At 29.9% G+C, this 12,909-nt stretch overlaps 1 protein-coding gene across 2 annotated transcripts; it reads right to left on the bottom strand.

Annotated features, from left to right (window-relative positions):
• Positions 1 to 4,878: 4,878 nt before the first annotated feature.
• On the bottom strand, positions 4,879 to 6,901 carry LOC107954514 (heavy metal-associated isoprenylated plant protein 39). 2 transcript variants are annotated; one of them, XM_016890099.2, is made up of 3 exons: positions 6,642 to 6,901; positions 6,254 to 6,329; positions 4,879 to 5,542 (listed from the first exon to the last, which is right to left on the bottom strand). In XM_016890099.2, exons 1-3 carry the CDS (start codon positions 6,645 to 6,647, stop codon positions 5,115 to 5,117), a joined length of 510 nt encoding a protein of 169 aa, XP_016745588.1. In that variant the 5' UTR covers positions 6,648 to 6,901; the 3' UTR covers positions 4,879 to 5,114. The 2 variants fall into 2 exon arrangements, with proteins under 2 accessions (XP_016745588.1, XP_016745589.1); XM_016890100.2 differs by having other exon boundaries at positions 6,600 to 6,881.
• Positions 6,902 to 12,909: the final 6,008 nt, after the last annotated feature.

Below are 12,909 nucleotides of genomic sequence, written 5' to 3'. Positions count from 1 at the left end.
GACCACTAGGGGTTTGACATAGCTCTACCTAGGGCAAGTTCCTAAGGTTCATTATATGAGGTTCGGTTTCTAGGGCAAGGGTACCCGAACCAGCAGATTCCTCGATCTTTACCCATTATAGGCTCATATAAATCAAGTTCAGTTCAGGAGAACACATTTTCCCTATGACTATACGGAGATGATAATCTCACGAAGGCATAGGTACTGATGTATTCCGAAAGCGATCCGCTATCCTATACGGAGGTGAAAATCTCACGAAAGAATAGTTTCTCACTCTCACTTAAAAGGGTAAAATCATTCAACTCATGTAATGTATAATGCAAAGATCAATTAAGCAAGAAAATAATGAATGCAAAAGGATCTCATGAATTTTAAAAAAAATATTTTCTCGACCATAAGACAAAAATTAATCAACTTTGTGGCTCGACTCTCTTATTTTATAAAAAGTCCCCAGCGGAGTCGCTAAGTTATCGAAACCAACATTTATTTTTGGAAAAAAAACAAGAATTAGTTGTAGATGAAAATTTGGAGTCACCGCCAATCTTTTATTAAGGTGTGATTGGGTCACCTAAAAAAACGAATTTCGTCTACGAGTTTCAGAAAAACGGATTCGGGAGTCAGTTACGTTCGAGAAAGGATTAGCACCCTCGTAACGCCCAAAAATTGGTACCAAATTGTTTAATTAATGTCTTAACGTCGAGAGTTAAAAATATGATCTTTAGTAGAAACTTTAGAAATGCGTTACTTATTTAGACTTTTCTCATTTCGGAAAAAAATGTCACACCCAATGCGTTAGGGCACGATATTCTACTTCTCCAAAAATGAGTTTGTCTAAAATACTCGTGTAATAAAATTTAAGAGAATATTCATTTGTTTAAAATTTATAAGGAAATCGCGGCCCAATACGTTAGGGCACAATTTCTCCAAAATTCTAAGCATTGAATATTTCCTTTATTGTTTTTTAGAAAAATCTTTATCTCGAGAAATCAACGCTTCACATCCAATACGTTAGGACACCACATGTTGAATTCCCGATGACAAGCTTTATTTTGTTTGATTAAAGAGCAATTCTCGATTGTTAGATTTTACAAAGAAAATTGGAACCCAATACGTTAGGGCTCAATTTTCTTGAAAATCCTAAATACGAGTATTATCTCTATATTGAAAATTTTCTATTTTTAAATTCAAGTAAAAAATGATGTAATGTTATATTGGATGTATGTATAAATGCCGCTTTAACAAATAACAATAATAAATACAACAATGATATAGAAATAATATAAACATAAATAAGGAAAAAAATAAACAATAACATGTAAAGTATCAAATAAATGAGCAAAAAAAAGACATTCTTTTAAAATGTAAATGAAAGCATAAATCAATAAACAAATGAAAGAAATAAATAAAAAATATAAAGAATAAAAGGTACATAATATATATATTGAAATTATAAAGAATGAAAAACATACACATGGGTTTACATATAAAATTTTGGACTATAGAATTTATAACAAAATATATATAATGCATTTATGAAAATAAAGAAAAATATATAAATATACATATATATATTATAACATATGTGTTAAAAGTATAAGTTTTTATTTAAGCAAATAAAAAAACATAGACATGTGCGTATATATATAAATATAAAAAATATTCATTAGAAATAATATACAAATCAATAAATAAATTATACATAAATCAACAAAATAAGAACAAGCCACAGAAAATAAGAACGCAAGAGAGAGAAATTTGAGTAAATACTCTTAAGAATTATTATTACTCCCTAACTCCACTCCTTTATAATGAAAGGGGGCATCTATTTATAGTTGAGCCTCCCCAAATCCAACGGTACAGATTAATTACATCAACAACTAAGATTAAAAGGTATCTACAAATTAAATCTCTAAGATGACAAAATCATATCTTCTAAGATTGCATATCATAACTAAGATTACATATCATATCTAAGATTGCATATCATATCTAAGATTACATATCATATCTAAGATTGCATATCCTTGAAGATTATGTTTCCATATGCATCAAGCTTGTAGATAGACCTTCAACATTTTCAAGTAATAGGTCATCCCGATCGGGCCAAATGATATAATTTTGGACTTTGTTTTATTATTTTGGGTTTATTATTTTTTTATGAGCCCGAGCTAAATTGGCCTATTACAATCTTTTCACATAATATGACATTTTTTATCGAATATATTCCGGTATTGTTGTTAATTTAATATCAATGTCGCTCTTATTATTAGTTTTTTTTGTTATATTCGGTGCGAGTGATGAAAACTAGAGAGAACGAGGGATGTTAGTTAGCAGTAAAATTATTAAGTATTTAAAGAGATTGTATGAAATTGTGATTCAATGTCATCCTTATCCTTTTTTAATAGGGGAATGACAAATTAGTTTTTTCTTCCTTATTTTTAACATTTTTAGTTGGATTTGAATTTTTTTCAGAGAGAAAAATCTGATTTATTGTTCTCCTAAAAAAAAGAAAGGGATGATGTAGAATCACAGTTTTGTATAATCATTTTCTTTAAAATTGCAAAAATTGAAAGCTGTAAGTGAATAATAGAATGACACTTATAGTAAATTTAATTATTTGAAATATATTTAAGGAAGTGTTGGCTTCTAGTTCGTTTTCAATTAAAAAAATGTTTTATAAATAAAAATATATATTTAACCAATCATGAAATTTTTTTTACAAAAAGATGGAATAAATACTATTTCTTTCTCACAAGCATCAACTTGCAGAATGGGTAAAAGATTTTTCAGATAAATAAGAAGCCAAATCAAGTCCACATCCGACCTTTGTGCCAAATTTGTCAAATGATTAACATACCTATTGCCCCCACAAAGAATATGGTGAATTTTTACGACCTAACCTTCATTTATGAAGGTCAAACAGTCATCAATGATGCCAAATGGATGATACTCATCAAGTGTTCTGGTTAAAAATTGGAACACTAACATCACATCAATCTCGACTATAAAACCTTTGGATATCTACTGATTTCGCCACCCTCAAACTCTCATAAACGCTTCGTAGCTCTGCTTGCACGCTATCAAATATAAACCTCGAATTTAGTCAGACGAAAAATTAAATTTTAATTGTAAAGAAGAATAGGGACATTTAATTGGAGCTTGGAGCATGACAAATGAAAGTCCCGTTACTGTATTACATGTAAAAGTAATTTATAAGTTTTGGTACTTTGCTTGGGAGCACCAACTTAGGTAAAAATCAATTAATTTTATTAAATTAATTTTTTATTAATTAAATAGATTAATTTAGTTCTTAACTATTAAAAATCACACAAGGTTAAATTTTAACATATTTATTATTTATTATTTAATAAAATTAATATTTTTAAAAATTTTGTGATTATTTAGATAAAATATTTTGTTTGGAGTTACATTGTTAATAAATTAATTTGATCCACCACTTAAAAACGTGTAACTGAAGTCTCATTTGTCCAGCCAGCTGAGGAGACATCCAGCTGCGCCCACTATTACCCTAATCTGCACTACTTGGTTGCATCTTCCAACTTTCTTATAGACTACATATCTACAAGACACCATAAAGCTTTGTCTTTCTTCCCTCAATCAATCCAACAAACACTTGCGTAAGCTTCTGTTCTGTTTGCTTAATCTTTTTCTGGACCGTCATTAACTTTGATTAAATACCAAAAACAGAAACTTTCATTAACCCTACATAGTATTTTTAACCTCACCTCTTGTAAGAAGTACTTCAACTTTGCACGGTGGCTTTGTCAACAATGTCTGCCCTTTTCAACTTTCTCAGGGTAGCTCAAAATGCTTACTTCGTATGATTAACATATATTTAAATGGAATAACTTTTAGCCATTTTTTCCCCTTACTTGCAGTGAGACAGAGCCCTTTCATAAATAGATATCCTTTTGGGAATCAAATGCTATCTCCAATCAAAAGCTATTTATATGGATTTGCTATTGAGGCAAAAAAGATGGGACTTTCAATTATATAGCGAGTTCATTGAATAATATTGGGTAAAATGGGGTAAAGTTATCGAGAGGTTTAACTTAAGACACAATTTCTGTTGTTGGCAAATAGACAAAGATAGCTAGATTTGTGTGAAGAGAGAGACATTGGTAAGTTTCGGCTAAACCATTTTTTGTAACGGTGAAGAAACTTAGAAACGAAGTCCTTATCTTAATTGGATTCACTGTAATATTGATTTGGTTACAAGTCATCAGACCCTCCACTGCTTGAATATTTGAGTTACTTTACTATTGGATGTTAGGAATTTCATATCAAACAACAGTTCGTTACCAGAAACAAACAACAGAACAAATGCACATGCCTACGAGGAGCAACCTAATATTTTATCAGAAAGAAAGAACAAAATTATGGGGAAAAAAAGAGATGGACATATCTTGGGTCACATGCAGTTTCATTTTTATAACATAAATTGTACGGCAGTCCATGGGGTGGTCTTCATGTGGAATATTGCACAAGAACAGCAATCTGTGTGTTTGATTCTGGTTTCTGCTAAGTTTACTAATTATTCAAAAGGGTTATTAATTTAATTTGAATCGAATTAAAGGTGGTTAGTAGATGACAAATACAGTCATGGAAGTATAAGGAGATTCCCAAGCTTGTACTGCTAAAGAATAATGATGACTTGATTTTGAATGAACCGACCAATGCAATTGGGACCCTTCAGGTAAGACAGTCAAGAAATCTCCAAATGAGAATTTGGTTGTGACCCACCATGGACATGGATGTGTCAAACAAGTGGCCTAACTTCTTTTTGCTTTATCTTTTTTCTTGGGCGGTGGCTCTGAGGAATTCTCCAAATTGTATGCATTAATGGACAATATATGATTGATGGGTTCAAAACAAATTCCAAAATTTCATTTATTCACTCTAGTCTCTACACAACACATTACTTTTGTTTTTCAAGGAAAACACAGCACATTACTTATACATGAAAAAAAAAGGATTAATGTACAAAGGAGTTGTCTTCTTTGGTTTACCTCCTAGTCTCATTGATGACATTCAAATCCATCACCAATTAGAGAAAGTTATCTTTCCCTCGCCATTTTCCCCGAAAGCCTTGGTTAACAAATAACACAAGCATTGGGATTCTCTTCCATGCTTTGAACGTAGTAGTAAGTGGTCATATGAGGATTGTAGGCCTTGTAGGCCTTGACAAGCTCCAAAACAGGGTCTGGGGGTGGCAATGGCAGTGGCCTTTTCTCCTCTTCCTTCTTCTCTTCCTCTTTCTTGGGTTCTTCCTTTTTTGGTTCCTCCTTCTTAGGCTCTTCTTTCTTCTGCTCTTCTTCCTTCTTGGGTTCTTTCTTTGGCTCCTCCTCTTTCTTGGGTTCTTCCTTCTTTGGCTCCTTCTTCTCTGGCTCTTTTGCTGGCCCCACTGATACTATGTCAGTTGGCCAGTACTTGCGTAATTTGCTCACCACGTTTACTGGATCAACTGTTCCAATCACTGTCAACTGCTTTGCCTTCATATCCATGGCAATGGAATCAATTCCTATCAAATTTCCATAATGAAGCAAGTTAATCAAATGTGGGAAAGAAAAGATCATCCCCTTTCCAAGGCCAGCTCAAAAGAACAATACTATGACGTGGCAAATCTTGCTTTCCATAAACTCAAATCATTTTAATAATCTTTCACCTCGAGAATCTGACGGTCCACAAGTCCGGTCTTGTCTTTGTCCTCAATTAGGAGAGACAGTTTTGTCTCTCGATATTGGCAAGACTACTAGCGTCTCAGACTACTTAAACTCATGATCCATGACGAAATCGGACTTGTTGAGTGTACTAGACTCAGGTCTCATAATTTAAAACCAATTACCCTTTAAGAAAATTGTATCTACAAGATTGAAGAGAAATCTTGAACAAGGGACAACAAAACAGTCCAAGCCAATGATCAAAGCCATACAAATATGTTGAGCAGTCCCATCCTTTTCTATGTTTAATATAAAAAAACATTTGGACTGCTATCAAGTAAATACTTTACACTAAAATCTTTGGTTCTCTACTAATCAGTTAAGTTTCATCATCAAAGTTGGAAACCAAGTCCAATATAGAAAAGGATAAAAAGTTGAAAACTTTTTCACATGGTTGAACTCTTGCAAAGACACAACGTTCGAAAGATGATTGTAGCATGTCAACCTAAAATAGTTTTGAAAACCAAAACAAAAGAAAAGCCTGAAATAAAGCTTTAAGGTTAGAAGGGTACCTGAAAGAGTTGAGACCGTCTTTAAAGCCTTTTGCTTGGCTCTGTCATCATGCAAATCCAACTTCAAAACAACCTTCTGTAATTAATTAAAAAAAAAACATACCAGTTACAAATCTGAAAATGAACAAGAATAAAATTACTCTACTTGTTTTTTTTGTGCATTTACTTTCATCTTTTTCACTGCTTAGAACAACACATAAGAAGACGAACCCAAAAGAATATAGAAATTCATTTAAACAAAAAAAAAACTATCCCAAAAGCAAACATTGATTCAAGAACAACCCATCAACAGCAAAGATTCAAGGAAAAAGAGATATAAATTAGAAAGCATATATAGAATCAGAACCTAATAAAGGTAACAAAACAGAATCCAACATAGGAAGCAGACCTTCATTTGTATTTGACTTCCTTCTTTTTCTTAATTATCTTCTGTGAGAATAGCAGAGTTCGAAAGAATGAGAGAAGGTTTGATAGAAGGGTGAGCGAAGGAGAGATTTGAAGGAAAATAAATGAGAATGTTGAAAATAGAAACGTAAAGCCAACAAAATAAGAGCGAAAAAAGAGAGCACTGATATTTGAAGGAAGTGAAAAAACTAGTGGCCTTCGATCCGAAGATTAAACATGAAAATTGTAAAAGCAGTAAAACAACTATCGCTATCTGAGTCATCTCCACCGCTTTTGAAAGGGGCGTCGCACCCAATACCACTTCCTTCAAAATAAAATTATTGTTGCCTTTTTTGTTTTCGCTAAATTTGCTCAATATATCAAAATAAAATAAAATGAAATAGGTGGATTTTGAAGAGAGGAAATAAGTGTTTTTTAATTTTTTTTATATATTAACTCTTTTGATCAAATGGTTAATTGTTAGCGATTTTATTTTAATTTTTAGGTTTAATTTTACTCTTACTCACATTTGTATTTTTATTTCATGTTGTTTTAAGTTTCTTTATTTTTCTATTTTTAATTAATATTTGTAATGCATTACCTCCTTTGGTTAGATGATTAAATAATAATTTCATCCATGAGTCCCAAGTTTAATTCCTCTTTTAAGCACATTTGTATTTTTTATTTCATTTTAATTAATAACTATTTTATTTATAAAATCAAATAATAAATATGTAATTATATAATAAAAATATTATATATATCATTATATTAAAAATATTTGAAATTAATAACTCATTTATATATAATATAAACATCAACTAATTTTTCTTTATATATAATATTTACATGTCAAATATTTATCTTCTCTACCTATATTGTGGGTATGGTGATTTTTAATATTATAAAATGAAATAATTATTTCAAATATAATTATTATTTTTATATGTGAAATATTTCAATTAAATATTTTAAATATCATTATGTTTATATGCGAAATATTTTGAATGCACACACAAAAATATATAATACCAAAATTTACTACACTCATGATATGGATTGAAAAATAAAAATTACACATAAAATTTATATTTACTAAAAATAATGATATTTGCAATAATTGTTTGATTTTATAAATAAAAGAGTTATTAACTAAAAAGGTGAATTAAAATAAAAAAAACTTGAAAACAGTATATTTCTTAATTAAAAATATTAATTAAAAATAGAAAAAAACTTGAAACAACATGAAATATAAAATACAAATGTGCTTATAAAAAGAATCAAACCTAGGACTGAAAGATGAAATCACTATTATTTAATCATCTAACCAGATGAGCTGATGCATTAAAAACATTAATTAAAAGTATAAAAAAAAAGCTTGAAACACCATGAAATAAAAAATACATGTAACACTACATACCCGGTCTAGAAGTTAAGACCAAGTCTGAAGGCTACATTAATTATTTCAGAACAAACCAACCTTTAACTACTTGAAATTCAACAATCGATAATCATGTAAATAGTTAAATCAAACATGAAAATCCAAACTTTCAAAACGTAATCCAAAATAAACACACAATAGCATAAGTTTATAAAATAGTAAAATAACTAAAGAGGATAACCAAGCTCCTATCATGTCGACTCGCCTAAGTTTGTGGGTTACTTGTAATCCAAACAAACAGACTAAATGACTTTACAACTCAATGTATATCTTACATTCTCAATTAAATAGTAATATAACAAATGTGATTTCAATTCGTCATTAGTCAGTCAATTCTCAAAATCGGATATAGAAACAAAGGATATCAGACACAATTGCAAAATAGTTCAAATACAGATGCAGATTCCTGCCCCCAACCGCTACAGACCATCTCTGTCCACCCCTACACACCATATAGGGTATCAAGTACCCATCCGTCCCTACACACCGCATAGTGACTATGTGTCACGTTTCAGAAAGATTACAGTCAAACTGCCAAATCAGAGTGCGAAAACTCGCCAAAGTCAAATATAAGTTTGTGGCTTAGCCACTGAGTTCGACAGATTATTAAACTGCCTACATTTCCTCCTTTTCACAATCCCAACCCAATGCTGATGCAGATTTAACAGATATCAAATTTACAGATATCAGATATGCGTATACAAAAATAACAATTTAGATCATTCTCATGTAAGGCTATCATAGTTACTTATTAGATTTCATGTTAATATATATAATAGATTACTCAGTAACATATCGTCAAATAACAGTCTGATTGTCTAATTCAGATCATACAAACATTACGGTAGGCCCACGTTCTATTTGAACGGCGATTACGACCCTATGAAAAATTCTAATTTTTAGCCTACATGCTCGTGTGGATTCACATGGCCTAGGTGGTTGGCCCATGTGGTCCACATGGTCTACCACACACCCGTGTGGCCCTCTTAATATCACACACGATTTGTCACATGGCCTAGCACACGCCTGTGTGTCCATCTTAATATCACACACGATTTGTCACATGGCCTAGCACACGATTGTGTGGCTCAAAACAATGAGTTAGACGGTCTAGTACACGGCCACACACACGCCCGTGTGACTCAAAACCCATAATGTCACTCACACAGCCTAGACACATACCTATGTCTTTGGCCCGTGTGACCCTAATTCCAAAACAGTGAGTTACACGGTTTGGACACACGCTCGTGTCCCTAGCCCGTGTGACCCTAAGAAGGGAGATCTTGTCCTTCACCATGCTTCCCTAAAAAAGTCACCACTCACCCTCAACCCAGCCATAGTTTTGAATTGTTTCTTTGAATCACCAGATAGAGCACTCTCGACTTTTAGCCCAATGATGGTTTCCATGGGGATTGGATTTTGTTTGTGAGAAAGTATCAAATTATGAAATTGATACAAAATTACTAAGGTAAAGATTTTAGATTCAGAGTATCTAACATTAAAAATCATTATGTGAGTTATACGTGTGGGTTTTTTATTCTTACTATGCATTGTTTTCATATGTGAGTTTTAGTTAGATTGATTAATTTTAGCTTAATTTATTTTAATTCTTAGTCTATTTTTGTTGTAATTGTTTAATCCTACACTTTGTTCTAATTTTTAGTTTATTTGTATCGTAATAGTTTTATTCTACGCTTTGTAATTATTTAGACACGTACTAATATTTGTACGTTGAATGTACTTGTAAACTTTTCAAAAAAGAGTTTTCATTTAGTGATTTAACTCAATTCGACTCTAATGCTATGATTGGTAGGCGTATTATTTCTACACATGGTTTTAGTAAAGAGAAGGAAAATTTTTCATTTATTTTGAAGATGTATTATTTTTTACAAGAGCTATTACTTATCTTTCTAGTTTTAAGTTTAAATTTGTACTAACTATTCTTTATTTTATATCTAGCCATTGTAATACATACTTAATAAGTCAAGCTTTTTTCTCATGTTATTGCACTAATAATCAAACTAGACATAAATTTAATAGATTCTTAAATCATAAGGTAGAGCTGGCAAAACAAGCCCGAGCATGAAAGGTCATCCATGCCAATCCGAGATCATAATGATTTGAGTTCGAGAAAACTCGAGCCTGTAATAGACCCGAACTCGAGACTGATCTGACCCAAGCCCGAGATAAATTTGTCTCAAAGCCTGAAAAAGCTCGACTTTATAACTGAATTGCCATAATAAACATTAATAATTAATATAATTTTATAATATTACTTCAAATATAAATTAATGATAATTCTTCATTTAAAAAAAATGCATTCATAAGCATTTCATATTTATATTAAAAACTTATTAATAGGAAAAATAGTTAATAACAATTTTTATGTTAAGTTATAATGTGAAATAAAATTTTAAAAATATTAATTTAAAATAAAATATTTTAATACTATGTTTATATATGTATACTAAATATATGAAATTAATAATTATTAAAATCTATAAAATTAAAATTTAATGATAATATAATAATATAATATATATAATTATTACCAATCGATTAACTAATCTGACCTTAACCCGACATATTAAATTAGTATATTACTAATAAATAAAATAATATTATAATATATAACATACATTATATTATAATGTTTCATAAAAAATGCATATATATAAACTATTAAAATAATATATAATATGATATGATATAGCATTAAATAATATAGTAGGAGGACTAACTTTTAAATGTACAAAAAGTATAAAGACTTAGAACATATTTCAACTAGTATAATAATAAACAATAATATATAATAAGTAATATATAATGTACTACTGTTATATAACTATAATTATAATATAGATTATAATAAAAGATACAACATTACATGATATTATAATGTTTAATCATTTATGCATATATAAAAATTATTGATATATGATATGATATAACATTATATAATATAGTAGGAGGGCTAACTTTTAAATGTATGAAAAATATAGGGACTTAGAGCATATTTCAACTAGTATAATAATAAACAATAGTATATACTAATTAATAATTTGTGCATATATAAATATTATTAATACATGACATGATATAGCATTATATAATATAGTATGACAGCTAACTTTCAAATGTACGAAAAGGATAGGAACTTAGAGCATATTTCAACTAGTATAATAATAAACATTAATATATAATGCACTACTATTATATATAACTATTATTATATTATAGATTATAATAAAATATATAGTATTACATGATATTATAATGTTAATCATTGATGCATATATAAAATATTAATATATTATCTACTATATGATATTATATAATATAATAGAAATATTAACTTATAAAATTTAAAATTATTTAAATGCTTGCTCAGCTCGACCTGAGTCTAAATTCGAAAAATTTGAATCCAAAAATATATTAATCCGAGAAAATTCAACCTCAAAAAATTCGAATCTAAAGTAATACAATTTGAACCCGTAATTTGGTGGAACTCTATATCAAATATTAAAAAAATTAAAGGAAAATTGTATTTAAAAGAAAATGTTTAACACGCTACATTTTAGAATTTTGAGGAGCATAAATTATTTATTTAAAAAATTAAAAACTGCAAAATTGAAAATTCCATTGCAGCACAAGTAATGTACGAAGGTGGATCCCACACACCGGTGTGAGAGGCAATTTTAGTACACAGATCTGTTTTTCCTTTTAACAACTGCAGATTCTGGCGCGTCCCACCCACTTCACGTATTCACATAATGTCAACATTCGGCGTCGCGGTAGTAGTCGCCAATTTGGACGTCAAGAACCGTAACGCCACCCCTTCTACATCTGGGCACGGCGGCGGAGGAGGCCTTCGTTTTATCTCACGTAACTACAAAATTATTTAAAAAGAAAATTTTACTGAAATTCACACGCTGCTTTTCATACATTTGACACGTTTCAACCATGCCCTGTATACTTGTTAATTGAAAATAATAGTTATAATATTATTGAAGTGGGAATTTGAATAAGAAGGTCCCACTTGTAAAAAAGTTGAATGATTTTTTAAAGCTTTTGTTATTATTCAATCCCAAAGAGATTCCATGTACAATTTCTGATTTTAATTTTTAATAGAAATTAATTATTAATGGTTGGGGATGCTCCCTGGGTCAAACACTATATTGCAACCTTATGTTAATGTAATACAATTTGCACGGGAAAAGTAGCATATTATAAAAAAAAAAAAATTAAAGCCAAATATTATATTACCATTACAAAGTTTAATCGACCTGACATGAAGGCTGCAAATTAATGTAACTTTTTCTTAATTAAAGCATTTGAACCTTAAGCAAGGTTGAAAGTGAAATTGAAGTGGAGGACAACGTGGGAAGGACCCCAATTTCATCTATCCTATTATTTGAATTCGTATCACAAATTAATTAGATACTAATTCGATCATAAAAATTACAAAAATATTTTTCTATAATTAACATAAGTTATATTATTAGATGGTGTTTTAACTTTTTTTTTTAACGAAAACAAATATGATGAGATTTAATTTCACTCCAATTAAATTAATAAAATTTTAAATTTATCACTCAATTAAATTTTATATTATTATATTTTATGCAATTTAATATTAATTTTATATTATTTTCAAATACACATTTATCTTTAATTACCCTAAGCCCAATGCTAAAATAAGTTGGTCTGCCAACCTCAATGATGAATCGTGCAGTTTGGAAGTTCGACTCAGCTTAAACCTTTCACAACCACAACCACTCTAAAAGTAAGAGGCTCTGTTTTTTTAATATCATCAATGTCCACTTGCTAA

The sequence above is a fragment of the Gossypium hirsutum genome, chromosome D07 (genome assembly GCF_007990345.1).
Source record: "Gossypium hirsutum isolate 1008001.06 chromosome D07, Gossypium_hirsutum_v2.1, whole genome shotgun sequence".
Classification (NCBI taxonomy): domain Eukaryota; kingdom Viridiplantae; phylum Streptophyta; class Magnoliopsida; order Malvales; family Malvaceae; genus Gossypium; species Gossypium hirsutum.
Note: the sequence above shows the minus strand (reverse complement) of the source record. Positions and strands in the feature narration are given on the sequence as shown.

Bases quoted from the DNA above. Each gene is read 5' to 3' on its own strand.
- LOC107954514 (XM_016890099.2), bottom strand. The intron at 5,543-6,253 runs GTACCCTTCTAA...GAAATTTGATAG, and splicing joins GACGGTCTCAACTCTTTCAG to GAATTGATTCCATTGCCATG.